Below are 19,233 nucleotides of genomic sequence, written 5' to 3'. Positions count from 1 at the left end.
TGGGCCAGAACAGGTTCCTGATATCAGCCTGAATTCAACCTCAACTAAGCCACATCTTTCATGAGCCATATTTGACCCACATTAAAAAAAAGTCTCAAAGACGACTGTTATAAAAATATGTTTATTGTCATAATTTGTGAACCTCACATATAACTCCACATACAATGGAAAAATGCACTTTTCTTTATTTAACAGTGAACACAAAGTCCAAATTGGGATGCAGCTTACTCTTGAACGGTATTTTTCTGTCCATCACATTGTTGCGCTCTCGATGTCCTGTTTTCTTCTCATGCTCTCCTTCCTGTCACCATCCCGATCAGGAGCCAGATGTAGCCATCTTTTGATTGTGACATCAATTTCCTGGTCTGAGGCCCAAGATGTTAGGCTGTTAGGTCTCACAGCGGCTGTAAGAACTGTAAGAAAACAAGAATTGACAGTGTGTTAGGAAAACAAACATTTGTATATGTCATGAACAATGAATGGTCAGTAAAAATAACCCCTGAAATTTCTTATAATAATAATAATAATACATTTCATTTATAAGCGTCTTTCAAGACACTCTAGGACATAGGTGTCAAACTCAGCTCCTGGAGGGCCGCTGCCCTGCATGTTTTCCAATTCTCCCTGTTGCAACACACCTGATTCAAATGATCAGATCATCAGCAAGCTCTGCGCAAGCCTGACATTGAACCTGTTCATTTTTTCGGCTAAAAACACCTTACTATTCAGGGTCCTTTTTTTTCGGCTAAAAACGCCTGACTATACATGGTCGGTTTTTTCGGCTAAAAACGGCTGACTATACATGGTCGGGGGGTTTTTCGGCTAAAAACGCCTTACTAACCATGGTCGTTTTTTTTCCCATCTAAAAATGCCTTACTATATACTGTACATGGTCGTTTTTTTCGGCTAAAAACGCCTTACTATACATGGTAGTTTTTTTGGGTTAAAAACACCTTACTATACATGTTCGTTTTTTTTTTTTTTTTTTTGTTAAAACGCCTTCCTATTCATGGTCGTTTTTTTCGGCTCAAAACACCTTTCTATACATGGTCGTTTTTTTGTCGAAAAACGCCTTACTATACATCGTCGTTTTTTTCATCAAAAAACGCCTTACAATACATGGTCGTTTTTTTTCGGCTCAAAACACCTTACTATACATGGTCGTTTTTTTCGTTGAAAAACGCTTTACGATACATGGTCCTTTTTTTTCCGGCTAAAAACGCCTTCTACACATGGTCGTTTTTTTCGGGTTAAAATGCCTTACTATACATGTTCATTTTATTCAGCTAAAAATGCCTTACTATACATGGTCGTTTTTTTGGGCTAAAACACCTTACTATACATGCTCGTTTTTTAAATTATTTTTAGTTAAAACGCCTTCCTTTTCATGGTCGATTTTTTTTGGGCTAAAAACGCCATACTATATATCCGTGGTCGTTTTTTTTGTCGAAAAACGCCTTACTATATATACATGGTCGTTTTTTTCGTCAAAAAACTTCTTACAATACATGGTCGTTCTTTCGGCTAAAAACACCTTACTATACATGGTCGGTTTTTTTCGGCTAAAAACACCTTACTATTCATGGTTGTTTTTTTCGGCTCAAAACACCTTACTTTACATGGTCGTTTTTTTCGTCAAAAAACGCCTTACTGTACATGGTCGTTTTTTTCGGCTAACAACGCTTTTCTGTAAATGGTTGTTTTTTTCGGCTAAAAACGCCTTACTATCTATGGTCGGGGTTTTTTCGTCTAAAAACGCCTTACTATACATGGTCGGATTTTTTATGGCTAAAAACACCTTACTCTTCATGGTCGTTTTTTTCGGCTCAAAACACCTTACTATACATGGTCGGGTTTTTTTCGGGTTAAAATGCCTTACTATACATGTTCGTTTTTTCGGCTAAAAACGGCTTACTATACATGGTGGTTTTTTTGGGTTAAAAACACCTTACTATACATGCTCGTTTTTAAAATATTTTTTTTAGTTAAAACGCCTTCCTATTCATGGTGGTTTTTTTCGGCTCAAAACACCTTTCTATACATGGTCGTTTTTTTGTCGAAAAACGCCTTACTATACATCGTCGTTTTTTTCGTCAAAAAACGCCTTACAATACATGGTCGTTTTTTTCGGCTCAAAACACCTTACTATACGTGGTCGTTTTTTTCGTTGAAAAACGCTTTACGATACATGGTCGTTTTTTTTTCGGCTAAAAACGCCTTCCTATACATGGTCGTTTTTTTCGGGTTAAAATGCCTTACTATACATGTTCGTTTTATTGAGCTAAAAATGCCTTACTATACATGGTCTTTTTTTTTGGGCTAAAAACACCTTACTATACATGCTCGTTTTTAAATTTTTTTTTAGTTAAAACGCCTTCCTTTTATTGGTCGTTTTTTTCGGCTCAAAACACCTTTCTATACATGTTCTTTTTTTTGTCGAAAAACGCCTTACTATACATGGTCGTTTTTTTTCGTCAAAAAACGCCTTACAATACATGGTCGTTTTTTTCGTCTAAAAACACCTGACTCTTGGTCGTTTTTTTCTCCTCAAAACACCTTACTATACACGGTCATTTTTTCGGCTAAAAACGCCTTACTATACATGGTCGTTTTTTTTGGTTAAAAACACCTTACTATACATGCTCGTTTTTAAAATATATTTTTTAGTTAAAACGCCTTCCTATTCATGGTCGTTTTTTTCGGCTCAAAACACCTTTCTATACATGGTCGTTTTTTTTGTCGAAAAACGCCTTACTATACATCGTCGTTTTTTTCGTCAAAAAACGCCTTACAATACATGGTCGTTTTTTTTGGCTCAAAACACCTTACTATACATGGTCGTTTTTTTCGTTGAAAAACGCTTTACGATACATGGTCGGTTTTTTTTTCGGCTAAAACCCCTTACTATACATGGTCTTTTTTTTTTGGGCTAAAAACACCTTACTATACATGCTCGTTTTTTAAATTTTTTTTTGTTAAAACGCCTTCCTTTTATTGGTCTTTTTTTTCGGCTCAAAACACCTTTCTATACATGTTCTTTTTTTTTGTCGAAAAACGCCTTACTATACATGGTCGTTTTTTTTCGTCAAAAAACGCCTTACAATACATGGTCGTTTTTTTCGTCTAAAGACACCTTACTTGGTTAAAAACACCTTACTATACATGCTCGTTTTTAAAATATATTTTTTAGTTAAAACGCCTTCCTATTCATGGTCGTTTTTTTCGGCTCAAAACACCTTTCTATACATGGTCGTTTTTTTCGTCAAAAAACGCCTTACAATACATGGTCGTTTTTTTTGGCTCAAAACACCTTACTATACATGGTCGTTTTTTTCGTTGAAAAACGCTTTACGATACATGGTCGTTTTTTTTTTCCGGCTAAAACCCCTTACTATACATGGTCTTTTTTTTTTGGGCTAAAAACACCTTACTATACATGCTCGTTTTTTAAAATTTTTTTTGTTAAAACGCCTTCCTTTTATTGGTCTTTTTTTTTCGGCTCAAAACACCTTTCTATACATGTTCTTTTTTTTTGTCGAAAAACGCCTTACTATACATGGTCGTTTTTTTTCGTCAAAAAACGCCTTACTCTTCATGGTCGTTTTTTTCGGCTCAAAACACCTTACTATACACGGTCATTTTTTCGGCTAAAAACGCCTTACTATACATGGTCGTTTTTTTCGGCTAAAAACACCTTACTATACGTGGTCGATTATTTTGGCTACACATGATTACGGTACTACACATGGTTGTTGTTTTTTTCAGCGAAAAACGCCTTACTAGATACATGGTTGTTGTTTTTTTCCGGCTAAAAACGCCTTACTATACATGGTCGTTTTTTTCGGCTAAAAACACCTTACTCTTCATGGTCGTTTTTTTTCGGCTCAAAACCCCTTACTGTACATGGTCGGGGGGGGTTTCGGCCTAAAAACCCCTGACTATACATGGTCGGGGGGGGGGGGGGTTCGGCTACAAATGCCTTACTATATATATGGTCGATTTTTTTTGGGCTAAAAACGCCATACTATATATCCGTGGTCGTTTTTTTTGTCGAAAAACGCCTTACTATATTTTTCGTCAAAAAACTTCTTACAATACATGGTCGTTCTTTCGGCTAAAAACACCTTACTATACATGGTCGGTTTTTTTCGGCTAAAAACACCTTACTATTCATGGTTGTTTTTTTCGGCTCAAAACACCTTACTTTACATGGTCTTTTTTTTCGTCGAAAAACACCTTACTATAAACGGTCGTTTTTTGGGCTAAAAACGCCTTACTATACATGGTCGTTTTTTTCGGCTAAAACACCTTACTATACGTGGTCGGTTATTTTGCCTACACATGATTACGGTACTACACATGGTTGTTTTTTTCAGCGAAAAACGCCTTACTAGATACATGGTTGGGTTTTTTTCGGCTAAAAACTTCTTACTATACATGGTCGTTTTTTTTCGGCTAAAAACACCTTACTCTTCATGGTCGTTTCTTTCGGCTCAAAACACCTTACTATACATGAACTTTTTTTTCGGCTAAAAACACCTTACTGTACATGGTCGTTTTTTTCGGCTAACAACGCTTTTCTGTAAATGGTTGTTTTTTTCGGCTAAAAACGCCTTACTATCTATGGTCGGTTTTTTTTCATCTAAAAACACCTTACTATACATGGTCGGATTTTTTATGGCTAAAAACACCTTACTCTTCATGGTCGTTTTTTTCGGCTCAAAACACCTTACTATACATGGTCGTTTTTTTCGGTTAAAAACGCCTTAATATACATGGTCGTTTTTTTCTGCTAAAAACGCCTTACTTATACATGGTCTTTTTTGGGTCGAAAAAACGCCTTACTATACTGTACATTGTCGTTTTTTTCGTCTAAAAACGCCTTACTATACATGATCGTTTTTTCGGCTAAAAGCGCCTTACTATACATGGTCAAGTTTTTTTTCAGCTAAAAACGCCTTTCTATACACGGCCGTTTTTCTTGGCTCTAAACGCCTTACGATACATGCCTTTTTTTTTGTTGCTAAAAACGCCTTACTATATATACATGTTCGTTTTTTTTTTTTTGGGCTAAAACCCCTTACTATACATGGTCGTTTTTTTTTGGGCTAAAAACGCCTTACTATACATGGTCGGATTTTTTTGGGGCTAAAAACGCCTTACTATACATGGTCGTTTTTTGGGGCTAAAAACGCTTTTCTGTACATGGTTGTTTTTTTCTGCAAAAAACGCCTTACTATACATCACTGGTGTCAAACTCATTTCACATGGTGGGCCACATACGGCCTCGGTAGATGTCAAGTGGGCCGGACCTTTAAAATGATACAATACTTTGCTATAAACAACCAAAACAACATGTCTTTCCTTTGTTTTAGTATAAAGAAGCACAAGAACATTTGGAAAATGTTGAAATTTAATGAACGTATCTTTTACAAAACATTTCATGAAGCACCTTACATTTCCTTCAACAAATGTGCAATTTACTTTTATCATTCACATATATGCATTGCAACTGATCCCACTGATTGAACAAACTTTAACAAGTAATTGGTATTGAAAAATATAGTAATATAGTAATATAGTAATGCACAAGATTTATAAAGAAAGGAAGTTTTAAACCATTTACACATGCATATAAAATCGAAATGTAATCCTTGCCTACACCTTACAAACTAAGGAGAGTGCTATCAAATGTGTAAATGTGAGAGTGCTATTGATAGCGTCTGCTGTCATTGGTCTGTCTCAGTGACGGACTGAGGCTGCTGTTGTCTTCTTCTCTGGTCAAAACAGTGTTACCTAGCGGATACTCCATGAATTGCACCTCATTAAAAATATTAATTCTGTGTCTTTTATGCATTTTTTTCATTTTTAAATTATCCTGCGGGCCTGATTGAACCTTGCGCGCGTGTGTGTGTGTGTGTGTGTGCGTGCGTGCGTGCGTGTGTGTGTGATGAATGGAATTCCGCATCGGTGTGCAATTGTAAAACAAGGCTGTGTGTTGAAAAAATAAATCTGAAACTGCATTTAATGGTGGCTCAATACTGGCTGGCCATATACGGGCCGGAGTTGTAAATTGATTTCTGGCCCAAATACTTCACTCCACAACTGGCCCTCATCTGGTTTGCCTGAGTCAAGCCAGTGCCTCCTTTGCCACTCGTGGGCCGTGTTCGGCCCACATGCATTATGCCAGTGCCGACTCAAGACCAGCTGTGCCAGCTTCATGCCGAATCCGGGTCAGATGCCTTTGCTGACTGGGTAGCAACCCGCATGCGCACCTAACGTTATCTGTTGCTGAAAAGAAAAAAAACCCGAAAGTAAATTAGAAGAAAGACACTCACACACCACACCACAAACACACATACAGGCACAGTGAAACCGTGTTGATCACACAGTCAACTCATGTGCGGTGACTTTTATGGTTAAACTATTTTTCGGTACCTTAAAAATGACGCCACGGAAATGACACGCTACCGGTAACGATTGTTACCGTGAAATCCTCAGGCTTGCCGTAGTTTTTTTATTTTTTTATTTGAGAAATGTCCTTGCATCCCAAAAACGCACATTATTTGGAACTGTGCGTCCCGTGGGAAAATTAAACGTCTAGTACGCGGGACGCAGAGGTAATGAGATGGCTGAATCTCTAAACATTCTCTGAGTACTACTATTATTACCACTACCACTAATACTACATTAATTCATACCTTCAAGTTCACAATAATAATAAATAATTAACTCAATCATCAAGCATTCAGCAAACATAACTGGAATCGAGCAAAAGGACTCCAAATCCCAACGGCCAACCCCGAAAGTGAAGTGCCGACATTATTGACTCCAGCTGTAACACAAATTACTTGGTTCAAACAAAACATTCTAGTGCGACCGCACAAACGTGACGACTGTGCAAAAATAACTAAATAAAAGACACCACTGTTACAGAAAGGCTTTACACGCTATTTAAACTGCCGATCGCGAACGGAACGAACCGTGATTAATACTAACTGTGATGCCGCTCTTTACACCTTGTACTGACTGTCAATGGCAGCCCGCCCCTTGTAAAGCGGCAGATAAAGTCATCAACGTGGGTTTCCCTAGATGGATTTTGTTTGATTTCTTTATGATTTTTGCGGTCCTCTGGCCCACTTTATACCTGTGGACGAAGGATTAGAGGCTCTAATCCCTCGTTGTGTCTGAGGACCGGCAACCCAAGTCAAGGCCAAGGACTTGACTCCGAGGCCAAGGACCAAGGACTTGACTCTGAGGCCAAGGCCGAGGACCAAGGACCGCCCTTCGGTCCTCGAACCGGTCCTCGAGGCCAAGGACCGCTCGAGGAACACATCACTGTAAATTAGGGAGGCCAGGCCCCCCTCCCTGCTGTCGACAAAACAATTTTGGGTAATGAAACACGGCCGCTAGGCCCGGGCATCCTTTGCCTGTCATGTGCTGATGCTTTGATATTTTGTCAGGTTATCCAAAACGTATTTTTCAGTATTATGTATCTGTCAACCACTTTCGACATGCATGCAGGCCATGAAAATTAGTGAGTGGACTTCTTGTACAGTTAGACCTAATCGTATAGAACACATACAGAAATCATACAAGTTTACAAAAAAAAAAAACGTTCACCGGAGGAGCCAAAGAAAAAGCAAAATACACCTGAATAAAATTCAACTTAAGTCTTGCATGGTTCCAACCATAGATTTTTTTTGGGGGGGGGGAGATGACTTAAGAGGTGTATTTTTGGAAATTAGACAACATCAGGGGGATTTAAAATCACAACAAAATGTAGCAGTGCACCACTAACACTGTGTACAGTGGGGATGGGGCGCTGCTGACTTCGACTCGGGACGTTGTGAACCGGTGGGCAGAGTACTTCGAAGACCTCCTCAACTCCACCAACACGCCTTCCTTGGAGGAAGCAGAGCCTGGGGACTCTGAGGTGGGCTCTCCTATCGCTGTGGTTGAAGTCACCGATGTGGTTAAAAAGCTCCTCGGTGGCAAGGCTGGGAGATCCGCCCGGAGTTCCTCAAGGCTCTGGATGTTGTGGGGCTGTCCTGGTTGACACGCCTCTGCAACATCACGTGGTCAACGGGGAGAGTGCCTCTGGATTGGCAGACCGGGGTGGTAGTCCCTCTTTTTAAAAGGGGGGACCGGAGGGTGTGTTGTAACTTCAGAGGGATCACACTCCTCAGCCTCCCTGGTAAGGTCTATTCAGGGGTGCTGGAGAGGACGGTCCATCAGGAAGTCGAGCCTCAGATGGAGGAGGAGCAGTGTGGTTTTCGTCCCAGCCGTGGAACAGTGGACCAGCTCTACACCCTTAGCAGGGTCCTCGAGGGTATGTGGGAATTCGCCCAACCAGTCTACATGTGTTTTGTGGACTTGGAGAAGGCGTTTGACCGTGTCCCTCTGGGAGTTCTGTGGGGGGTGCTTCGTGGGTATGGGGTACCGAACCCCCTGATACGGGCTGTTCGGTCATTATACCACCGATGTCAGAGTTTGGTTCGCATTGCCGGCAGTAAGTCGGAATCGTTTCCAGTGGGGGTAGGACTCCGCCAAGGCTGCCCTTTGTCGCCGGTTTTGTTCATAACTTTTATGGACAGAATTTCTAGGCGCAGCCGAAGCGTTGAGGGGGTCCGTTTTAGTGGCCTCAGTATTGCATCTCTGCTTTTTGCAGATGATGTGGTACTGTTGGCTCCTTCAAGCAGGGCTCTCCAACTCTCACTGGAGCGTTTCGCAGCCGAGTGTGAAGCGGTTGGGATGAAAATCAGCACCTCCAAATCTGAAACCATGGTCCTCAGTCGGAAAAGGATGGAGTGCCCCCTCTGGGTCGGGGAGGAGATCTTGCCCCAAGTGGAGGAGTTTAAGTATCTTGGGGTCTTGTTCACGAGTGGGGGCAGGAGGGAGCGGGAGATCGACAGGCGGATTGGTGCAGCGTCTGCCGTGACGCGGACGTTGTATCGGTCTGTCGTGGTGAAGAAGGAGCTGAGCCAAAGGGCGAAGCTCTCAATTTACCGGTCGATCTACGTTCCAACCCTCATCTATGGTCACGAGCTATGGGTCGTGACCGAAAGAACGAGATCCCGGCTACAAGCGGCCGAAATGAGTTTTCTCCGCAGGGTGTCCGGGCTCTCCCTTAGAGATAAGGTGAGAAGCTCGGTCATCCGGGAGGGGCTCAGAGTCGAGCCGCTTCTCCTCCACATCGAGAGGAGCCAGATGAGGTGGCTTGGGCATCTGATTCGGATGCCTCCTGAGCGCCTCCCTGGTGAGGTGTTCCGGGCATGTCCCACCGGGAGGAGACCCCGAGGAAGACCCAGGACACACTGGAGAGACTATGTCACCCAGCTGGCATGGAAACGCCTCGGGATCCCCCGGGGAGAGCTGGAAGAAGTAGCTAGGGAGAGGGAAGTCTGGGCTTCCCTGCTAAAGCTGTTGTCCCCGCGACCCGGCCCCGGATAAGTGGTAGATGATGGATGGATGGATGGATGGATGGATGGAACAAAATGTAGCTGTTTTGTACAAATGCATGTCTGCTCTTTTTTGGTTTCATTTCCATGATAAGTATTCTGGCAACATCTGATGATGGACAGATGTGAGCTGGATGGATGGAGAGATTGGTGGGGTTTGGCCGGCTGGATAAATGACAATGAACACTGAGTACAGTATTTCACCTTCTAATCATCTTAAATATGTATTGTGACAACACAATACATATTAGCATAACTGTGTTGTCAAGTGTGCTAATGCCATTTAGAAATGATTGTCTTTACTTATTAATGTGCAGAAGTAATGCTGAATCAATATTTAAATAGTCAGTGTAACACACTGCAAGATGAATAAATAATTCATTCATTGTGGACCTCTTTGATGGATTTCCTTAATTAGACAGGTCGGGCGGGCTCACTGTAAATTTGTGTCACAGTTGACAAAGATTTTGGTTTGTTTCTTAGCAGGATTACGCAAAAGATGCCATTTCCACTTCATATATACTGTTGGGGTGCAAATTCACCAGCAGGTGAGGATTGAGGAATCCTGATTTGGACAAACATTTTATCTCTTTTATTTCTGTGATGGACATTTTCAATCTTTTTTTCATTGCAAATGGATAGTTGTGACATTTGCAACATCAGTTGGCCTACTTTGATGATTGACAGTGACGACATTTTTTTTTGCATCATGTTTCAGTTTTGAAGGACAGTCAAATTTTCAGGTTTTACTTCATTTTCAATGTTATTCTGTGATGATGGACAGTTATGATTTCTTCGTTCTGCTTCTGAGGTAATCGACAGCAACATTTTCTCATTTTATTTTGTGATGGACACGTGGAATTTTCTCATTCTCTATTTATTTTTAGTGATGACATACCGGTACGTTTTCTTGTTTCATTTCTGTTGGCCAGCTACCACGTTTTTTTTTTTCATTTTACTTTTTACTTTCTTCCTCCTTGTCATTAAGAGACATCTTCAGTTTAACGAATATGATTTCATTTCTGGTGCATTTATGATATTGTACTGTTTTTTTAAACTTGAACTGAGGATTTTTTAAAATTCACTTTACCTTTCTAGACTGATATAAATAATTCTCAAGCCTCACATATCACCCTTTTTTCTGTTCTGGAATAACTCATTTGACTGCTTGAAGAAATAATGTGCATTCCTTCAAGTAAAATGCCTGAGTATGATATTATTGAGTGAAAAACATTTATACAATGTACTTAAATTATTATATGGAATTGGCATTACGGGCCCAAATTGTGATGCCCAAAAATGCCTTTCATGTATGCTTCCCATCATTGGCATGGATAACACAGCTTTGGTTCTCAGGATGGGAGATTTGTGTGCCGTGGAACCGGAAGGAGGGGTGCTTACTCTTACAGTACCGGTATACAGACCCCCACCTACTGAGTATCCTCCCTCCCTCAGTGCAGGGAAGAAAACTCAGCAGATGGCGGAATGCTTTCTGAGGGCATTTCAGGCCCCTTCTGACTGTTCCATTTACTGGCACACAACAGTTAGCGCTCCTTAGCCCGTCTACATGCTTGAGTGAATATTACGCGATGGGCATTGGCTTAAAGGTGGCTCACAGTAAGCTAATTACCGTCTTCAGTGTGGGTTCTGCTGTGTCATCGCCATGGCAACGCAGCCTGAGCTAACAGAGATCCGCGGATGTAAATGTAGGTGTCAACTTTTCAACTCGTATTTTTTTTTTTTTTTTTAAATAGAACTAGAGGACAGTGTGCATATGGGTCTTTCTAGGCGTAGGCTTTGCGCTGCCAAGGAATCCAGAGGAATGGACAGACATGGACTGGTGAAACACTTCAGTCAGGACGGCAGCCCTTGACAAAGATAATGAATCAGTTTTCAGTTGGGAAATCAGTTTATTATAGGAAATAACGGAAATAGCAATATTGTGATCTGAGCGAGTGTGTGTTCCCACCACGCCAAAAGTTTAGACTGGACTGAGATCGCTTATAGATGCCATGAAAAGGTGGCAAAGGACTACTTTTGTCGAAATAGTTAACTGAGCAGCCAGAACAGACTCCTCGCCTTACTGTACAGGCAATGTTTTACACAGCATTGTAGCATTCTTTTAAGTGGAAAATAAGTCAACATGGGTTATTACACTAAAGGCAAATAACACAATAGCTTAAATAACTAATTTCAGTGTATGGTCTTGACTTCTATTGATAAGTCTGGTTGAAATTGACCCAATTGAAATTGACCCAATTGATAGACCCAAGTTTATCTTTTTGATGTGTGCTTACTAATTTTTCCCTGCTTGTACTCTAGATGAAAAAACCCCAAAGACTATTTAATGCATTAATTCACACAAGAGATTAAATCTGAAATGAGTGCACTGAACAACATTGGTCATAGATGAATTGGGTGGCTGTTTTGTTTACAGACTGCAGTAATTGACTTCAGCCATCCCGATCTATGTTGCCATCTAGTGGTGATTGTAACCAAAATACCATGACATCATGTCTGCAGCGAATGATGAAGCCAAGTCGTTGACGTACATATAACTAGTGCGGTAACGGTGCTTTGTGACAGACGAGTGGTTTTTACAAGTCTTGTGTAAAGTTACGACCCTTTCCCATGATAGTAACAGAGGAAGGGTCTAGCATCAGTGCGGGAGTGGGAGAAGAGTAAATAGTGGTGCACTGTCAAGGTTTGGGCTTTCTAAAAACGGGGGGGGGGGGGGGGGGGGTGTAAATAGCTTAAGAGAACGCACGACACAACAGGACGAATTTTGGAGTCAAAACTCCCGAGTTCCAGTACCTTAGTGCAACACAAATGAGTGAGTGGTGAAATGAATGACCCAAAACTTGTTATGGCAAAATTCTTAAACCAACCCAATGACTAAGGTGGTGAAACGAATTAACATACAGTAACTTGTTACACGAACTGAAAAGCAGTGGTACCAAAACACACACAAGGGATTGAGGCTAAAAAACACAATCATCTTCAAGCATCCATTACTTAAAGCGTTATACACAGCCACATCAAGAGTAATCATTGCCGATGTTAGCATTATGCTAGCCGACTGAACGTTTAGCTACATGGATGTTAGAAAGAAATGTGTCACTCTTTGTTTTCTATTTAGTTTGACAGTCAACTTAAACAGAGTGGGAATAAACAATTTGAAGCTGAAATACTTCATTGGACACTGTGACTATACAGCGCTCGCATCTTGAGTTTAGACTTGCAAGTCAAAGCAAAACATAAATAAAAATCATACGAATGATGGCTCGTATCTTGAAAAACTTGGGGTCACTCCTATTTCACTTCCTTTTTTTACCCCTACTCAGTAAATTCAGCATGAGTGGGGATATTTGTGTTTAGAAACTCTACATGAGCCATACTTGGATCTGCACAAATTCATAGGTGCAAATTTTGGCGATGACATGCCGCCTTAACCGGGTACAATCCAATCCAACAGCAACAGGTTAACTTCAGCAAGGTGCAAAGTGTCCTGTAATTATAAATCCTTGGGGGCACTTGGAGAAGAGCATGTCACAGCTAATGTACGACACTTTTGAACTTTTGAATTGTTTTTCTTTTTTTGTGGAGGTTGGTTCGGGCACGTTTGATTTAACAGCTTTGTGGAAGTCTTCTGGCAGGCTGGTTCACTTTGATGGTCTTGTACGAGACAACAGCGCCACTTAGTGGTGATTGGAGGCACATCTCTAGAAAACACAAGTAGTTGGTTGAGCCAGATTTCAAGATATGAATGCTCATGATTTAGGAAATATTTTGTAACGCACACAAATAAAATGTCATCTCAAATTTTAGACAGTGCTCGGTGTGCAGCATAGGTCAAAACTTCAGAACAGAGCTGAAAGGTCTCTGTTATCATAAAATATTAATCAGTTCTCTCAACCGTCGGATGATTGCAATTGTTCGTCCAGCGACCAACATTTCACAAGAACGTTAATTATTGGTTTTAAATGAGTCTATTTCATTTTTGACACAACGGAAGGTGTGAGCTGCATATTGCCTGAAAAAAAAAGATAAATATTTGGTAAAAAATATTTGGTAATTGTTTTCTAAATCTATTTTTCTATGTATTCTTTTTGTATTTATTTAATCTATTTGATTCTATATATGCAATATTTCTACAATATAGAGTTTTATAGTGCTGTACTTTTATGATTTGAATTATGTTATGTTTTGCATTATGTTTTTCTTTTTTAGTCATGGTTACAAGTGTGTACTAAATCAGCCTCACCAGGAGAGCGCCTTTCATCTCGACCCAGATTTTGCCCAGTCATCTGTTTGAGTCTTGACCTCACCAGGTTTGAACGCCCTGTTGATGAAGAAAATGTTCCATCATGAAAGCCTTCACTCAACACAAAACGGCTTCCTGCTAATCTCACCGCAGTCCGTCGCCGTCCTATCCGCAATCTTGTCCTGCAGGTGCTTGCCGATGATGGCCTCAGCCCTCCTCCCGTTGGTGAGGATGTCAGGCAGGGCCATGATCTCACTCTTTCTCAGGTTGCTCTTCACGGCCGAGGTGGCAGTGGAGCGAGCCACCGGAGGGAGGAGCTGCTGGTACTTCTGGTCAGAGAAATCCAACTCTGGGCTTTGAGCTGTTCGAGGCCTGAACAGAGGATTTCATATGATGGAAAACCGACTTTTTTATGGATTGTATAAGTTTGAAGTGAGAGCAAAGCAGAAAAAAGCAAGAAGGTAAAAGAATAGGACTGTATACTCTGTCTTTTGGTAGATTCTGACTAATAATGTACAGGTTGTTGTTTAATTTCACTTAAAAAATATATGATTGTTAGTCCAACATTTTTGGATCATACAGTGGTTGATGTCTTCATGATACTTTGGGACACGTTAAGGTCAGATTTTGATCTGCGCTGTCATAATGTCATTACAGTCTTGACTTAAGCACAAGGTGAAAAAAAGCATGTTGTGTGTGGATGCTTGCACCCACATGTTGATAGTACTCAAGGCCGCCATCTACAGGACTGGCATCTGGTACATCCTGCTATCTTTGCATCACTTTAGGATCGTTTGGCCTTGGCCTTCTGTCTGCAGTTAAGTGTCACCTGTGTTTGGTCAGGACAGAGTACACCTGCTGCACCAGCAACTCAGCCGCTCCGGGTTTACAGTGGATGGTCCCGTAGACCAACTTCTCAGGCAGGTGCAGACGCAACTTCTGCAGTGTCTGGCAGCATAGAAAAAGATGCTCTGATTGGTCCATTTGAAATTAGAGTGATAACATCACACACAGATATAAGTAGGACCTTTATGGCATTGTCTCCCTTCATAAAGGGACCACAGTCAACTGAAAACAGATTTAAACACATTATGAAAATAACTGCAATTAAATGATGCCATAATCTGGTTACTTCCGGCTATTGTTCTTGCTTTTACCCGGCGTATCTTGTTCCAGTTGTCCTGCTTGGCAGAGAACGACGCTCCCTTGCTGTATGAATGCATTTCAAAATCCCTGGGATAATAACGGGAAAACATTTCAGCCACATGGTAGCCACTGGAAAAGTCCCTGGGGAGAAAAAAAAGAGTACCGGTATGTGTTAACACCCTGACAATGGTAGAGCGATTCATGGATTTGATCTTCAATCCATCCATCCATCCATTTTCTGATTCACCTATCCTCACAAGGATCGCAGTGCATGCTGGAACCATAGCAGCCGGGACACCCTGAACTGGTTGCCAGCCAATCGCAGGGCACACATAGACGAACAACCATCCACGCTCCCACTCACACCTGGGGACAATTTAGAATGTTCCATTAACTTGCCATGCATCTTTTTGTGATGTGGGAGGAAACCGGAGCACATGGAGAAAACCCATGCAGGCATGGGGACAATGGCTGTTTGTCTATGCGAACCATCGTTAGGATATGTACCTCGGATAATGGATGGATGAAACATGTAAAATGTTCACTTATGTTTATAAGCATGTTTTGACAAAATTGATTTTTTCCCCCAAATTTTAATAACCAACTCACAATTATTTTAACAACCAATTAATCTGTTGATTACTTTGTCCATTAAATGATTTAAGAATTTAAAAAGGGGTTAGTTTTATAGCATCTTTTGGTCATAACAATACATGATGAATGGCACAACAAATGCTAACTCAGGTTTACCAAAATGTTTGGACAAAAAGGATGTTTTTCGTAAGAATTGTTTGAATGAATACTACTGATCCTACTAATAATGACATTTATAATATGAACAGGTATATTTATTTTTAAATGCCATTTGACGATTTATTACCTGCGTGCGTTCATTGGTTGGACGGTCAGTTCGAGGCCTTGCAGCCATCTTGTGACGTCCCTCGGCAGCCCCGTCATAGTTTTTTCCCCCCACCCCCTTTCTCAATATCTTTCCTGGCCTGAAGCCAGATACCGCACAAATGGAGTCGAGCTGTCCTTTTTTCCAACTCGTCGTCTTCGTCCCTCTTTGTCACACGGGGGTGGCTTTGGCTATAGTTAAAACTAGCTCGTGTGACGTTGCAAGTCTTTGTTGCATAGCACGTACTGTATCGCCATGGCAAAGCTGTTTCTTTCTCGTGGTCTCCCGGTGGAAGAACGACACAAGCTGCAGTAGCGATTTGCTGCCCCACGGTGGTCGGATTGAAAATACTACAATGCAAGGCAGCTTTTTTGAACACACTTGATTCACATAACAAATCAATGTGCATCACACAGCTAAGACGCAGCGACTAAAAAAGACTCTTCCAAAATTGCCAATAGAACCCATAATGGCATAATTAAAACCAGGCATGTCCGGCTCCGGGCCTGGAGGGCCACTTTCCTGCCTGTTTTCCAGACTTTGGAGAGCTGGAAAACAGGCCGGACAGCGGCCCTTGAGGACCAACTTTGGACACCCCTGATTTAAACACATGAATAGAACACATTGAAAACATGTTCAAAATAAAGTTGAGCAAAAAGGTTTTTTGTTTTTAATTACCAAAAAAAAAACAAAAAAACAACCCCAAAACATTTCAATGTTGGTAAAACCTTAATTAAATATATGTGGACGTTCATAATGTAGGATTGTAATGGCTCGCTCCCACGCATGTTTTGCCAAAAAAGGTTTACTTGGGTTGAGCAGGCACTCCAGAGACTACTACTTGTATACAAGCTGTTAAAAAGTTGTTTTTGCCAGGCAGACATTGTCACTGGTACTGCAGGAAACTTCTGATTCGACTCGGCAGGGGGAGATGACAAAGGAGGTGCAGGCGGTCTTGTCCGACGCACGTCCTGATGCACTGGCGGCACAGCTGACTCAACAGTCGTGGCATAGCTACAAGAAGGGGAAAAGAGACACATTACGGAAGGCGTTTAATTACGGTAATAAAAGAGACAAGCACAACTTTACCTTCATAGAGAAGCAGGAAGCCTTCTGTCAAGCTGCTTGGTGGGGCCACCTCCACTGGTCGCCTACACTCACCGTCCCGGGCGTTGATGTCGGCGCCAAAGTCAAGCAGCAGCTTCACCATCGCCGTGCAGTCTTTCTCTGCCGCTGCATGCAAAGGCGAGTCCAGGGATTTGCCTTTTTGAACGTTAGCGCCTGAAAGTGAAACACAAATTACATTGTGGATGGTTAACTCCCACAGAAACCACTTATAAACGCCTATTGTAATACTTTGAACTAAATATACCTCTACCTGTGAACCCAAAGCAATTTAACATTATTTCAAGTTTATCTTACAGTTTATCTTACCCAGCAAAATAAATGGTTTACAGATTTATTCACATTTGGCAAAGACTCTATAACATGGGTGTCAAATTTATTGTCGTGGGCCAATTTGTAGTTTCCCTTGGAGGGCCGTTATTTCATAAGAATGATTCTGAAATTTTTAAGTCATAAATGTTTTATCACCTCCACATATTACTACACAGCACACAACACATTGATGGATAACTGGTTTTGAAATCAGAAGTTAAGAATAATGGCTTATTCACACATTGTTTACGTTAATGTAATAAGGGGCTTGGTAACGGGAAAAATCTTGCATTGCATATGACAATTTGAAATTTTGGTCCGACTTTAGCAAGCATTGTGGAAGTTGACATTTGCTTTGGTGTGCCACAAAAAAATTACATGGCGGGCCAGATCTGGCTACCGCCATCTTGTGGCATTTTTAGGTAATGATTAATATTTTAGGGGGAGGGCAGAGTTAATTGTAGATTTTTGCTTTTCACAGCAGGGCTCGTCGCACTGTACTTCCTTGACAGAACTTACTTTTGTCCTACTAGCCAAAGCATTGACACCATCTTGTGGTATATTATGGTATTGCAGAACAGCCCAAAAATGTGGAGATTTCGGGAATAGGCTCCACAAAAAACACGCCACATATACGTGAATTTGGGAATAGCAAACCGCAGATCGGCTGTCGCTCACTGGATTTGAGATTTTTCAACCTCTAAGAATGTCTTGGAAACCATTTTGTGTCAGCCTCAAGACAATTGCGCTTGGATGATATTTAAACACCTCCACTGTTCACATTGACCAGAGGTGGCTCATAAATGCTAAGCGTTAGTGGTACGAAATGCTCATAGAGTGCATTTTGAACCTTGTCGACACGAAGAAAAGAAGCAAAATCACAGAATTAAAAGAAATGATGTCATCGCATTGTAAAAATACAGTGACGCGTTCAAGAAAACCGGTACATCAGAAAGCGGAAATAGATAAGTTGATTCACTGTGTGGATATATAATTTTGCAACTTTTTCTGACACGTTGAAATTACAGATGTAAGTGCAATGATGATACATTCACTGAATGCTGGGAAATTGGGAAATCAGGCTATTAGTGTTTAATTTGTCCCCTATTGACAAACTGACCAACCAAAATGATGGACCGATGGATAGTCAGGTACAGCAAACATGAAATCATAGACAGAAATGCAACGCCATCATGGCATCATTAAAAAAACAAAGAAACAATAACGCTGCATTCTAGAATGCTGGGAAATCCTAAAAGTCTCCCCAGCAGTGAACATACCTTCCCAAAGGAGCTTCCTGGCACATTCCAGCTCCTGGCAGACGCAAGCGGTGTAGAGCGGTGTGCCCAAGTGAGGAATGTCCATGTCTACATCCGTACCCCACGTCAGCAGAACCTCCATACAACCAAAATGACCTTGACAGGCAGCAGATGGGGCATTTTAAATGACATTTTTTTTCTCTAAAATATATCACTGTTTTATACTGAAAATAGTTTCCCCCCCTTGAAATATACTAGTTCATTTCGACAAATTATCAAGATTTTCCATAAAAGGATATCAGCAGATGCGGTCCAGTGGAACACCCTGAACTGGTTGCCAGCCAATAGTAGGGCACACATACACGAAAAACCATCCGCGCTCACACTCACACCTCGGGACAATTTGGAGTTCCATTAACCGGTCTTGCATTTTTTTGGAATGTCGGAGGAAACCGGAGTACCGAGAGAAAACCCACGCAGGCACTGGGAGAACATGCAAAATCTACACAGGAAGGTCTTCAAACCTTCTCAAGAACATTACTTTTTGTCACTCAAAAATATGTTATTTTAATCCAAAATGTGCAATTAAAAAAAAAAAATTCAAAAATAATTTTCCCCTTAAAAACAACTTTTTTTCTATATATCTATAGGACACATTTCTATAAAATACATGATTTCTTTTTGAGGAGAATTTACAAACTTGTCTTTAATTTTTTTTTGAGAGGGAATCAAGATTTTTTTTTTGGGGGCGGGGGCTCCAAAATAACC

The 19,233-nt window shown here is 41.0% G+C and overlaps 2 protein-coding genes and 1 long non-coding RNA gene across 4 annotated transcripts in view; 1 reads left to right on the top strand and 2 right to left on the bottom strand.

The window, feature by feature from the left end:
* The window catches only part of LOC147208560 (uncharacterized), a 74,261-nt gene extending 60,366 nt beyond the window's left edge, over nt 1–13,895 (top strand). Inside the window, exon 4 of the long non-coding RNA XR_015103801.1 lies at nt 13,692–13,895. This is a non-coding gene — a long non-coding RNA (uncharacterized LOC147208560). The remainder of the gene's footprint in view (nt 1–13,691) is intronic.
* spata4 (spermatogenesis associated 4) lies at nt 11,352–16,072 on the bottom strand. Its single transcript, XM_086137422.1, has 6 exons — nt 15,752–16,072; nt 14,883–15,012; nt 14,555–14,673; nt 13,874–14,097; nt 13,726–13,803; nt 11,352–13,183 (listed from the first exon to the last, which is right to left on the bottom strand). Exons 1-6 carry the CDS (start codon nt 15,826–15,828, stop codon nt 13,089–13,091), a joined length of 723 nt encoding a protein of 240 aa, XP_085993548.1. The 5' UTR covers nt 15,829–16,072; the 3' UTR covers nt 11,352–13,088.
* Nucleotides 16,073–16,416: 344 nt separating this feature from the next.
* The window catches only part of asb5a (ankyrin repeat and SOCS box containing 5a), a 9,005-nt gene continuing 6,188 nt past the window's right edge, over nt 16,417–19,233 (bottom strand). For both annotated transcript variants that reach the window (XM_086137338.1, XM_086137348.1), the window contains 3 exons: nt 18,487–18,621; nt 16,859–17,050; nt 16,417–16,783 (listed from right to left, as the gene is read on the bottom strand). In XM_086137338.1, the coding sequence (XP_085993464.1) occupies nt 16,656–16,783; nt 16,859–17,050; nt 18,487–18,621 (455 nt within the window). In that variant the 3' untranslated portion in view covers nt 16,417–16,655. The remainder of the gene's footprint in view (nt 16,784–16,858; nt 17,051–18,486; nt 18,622–19,233) is intronic.

This window comes from Hippocampus guttulatus, chromosome 2 (genome assembly GCF_054856545.1).
Source record: "Hippocampus guttulatus isolate MCC_2025c chromosome 2, RoL_Hgut_1.0, whole genome shotgun sequence".
In the NCBI taxonomy this organism is placed as follows: Eukaryota; Metazoa; Chordata; class Actinopteri; order Syngnathiformes; family Syngnathidae; genus Hippocampus; species Hippocampus guttulatus.
Note: the sequence above shows the minus strand (reverse complement) of the source record. Positions and strands in the feature narration are given on the sequence as shown.

Bases quoted from the DNA above. Each gene is read 5' to 3' on its own strand.
- spata4 (XM_086137422.1), bottom strand. From the start codon at position 15,828: ATGACGGGGCTGCCGAGGGACGTCACAAGATGGCTGCAAGGCCTCGAA. The intron at 15,013-15,751 runs GTAATAAATCGT...TTTTCTCCCCAG, and splicing joins CAACCAATGAACGCACGCAG to GGACTTTTCCAGTGGCTACC. The intron at 14,098-14,554 runs GTGACACTTAAC...TCCTCTGTTCAG, and splicing joins TCTGTCCTGACCAAACACAG to GCCTCGAACAGCTCAAAGCC.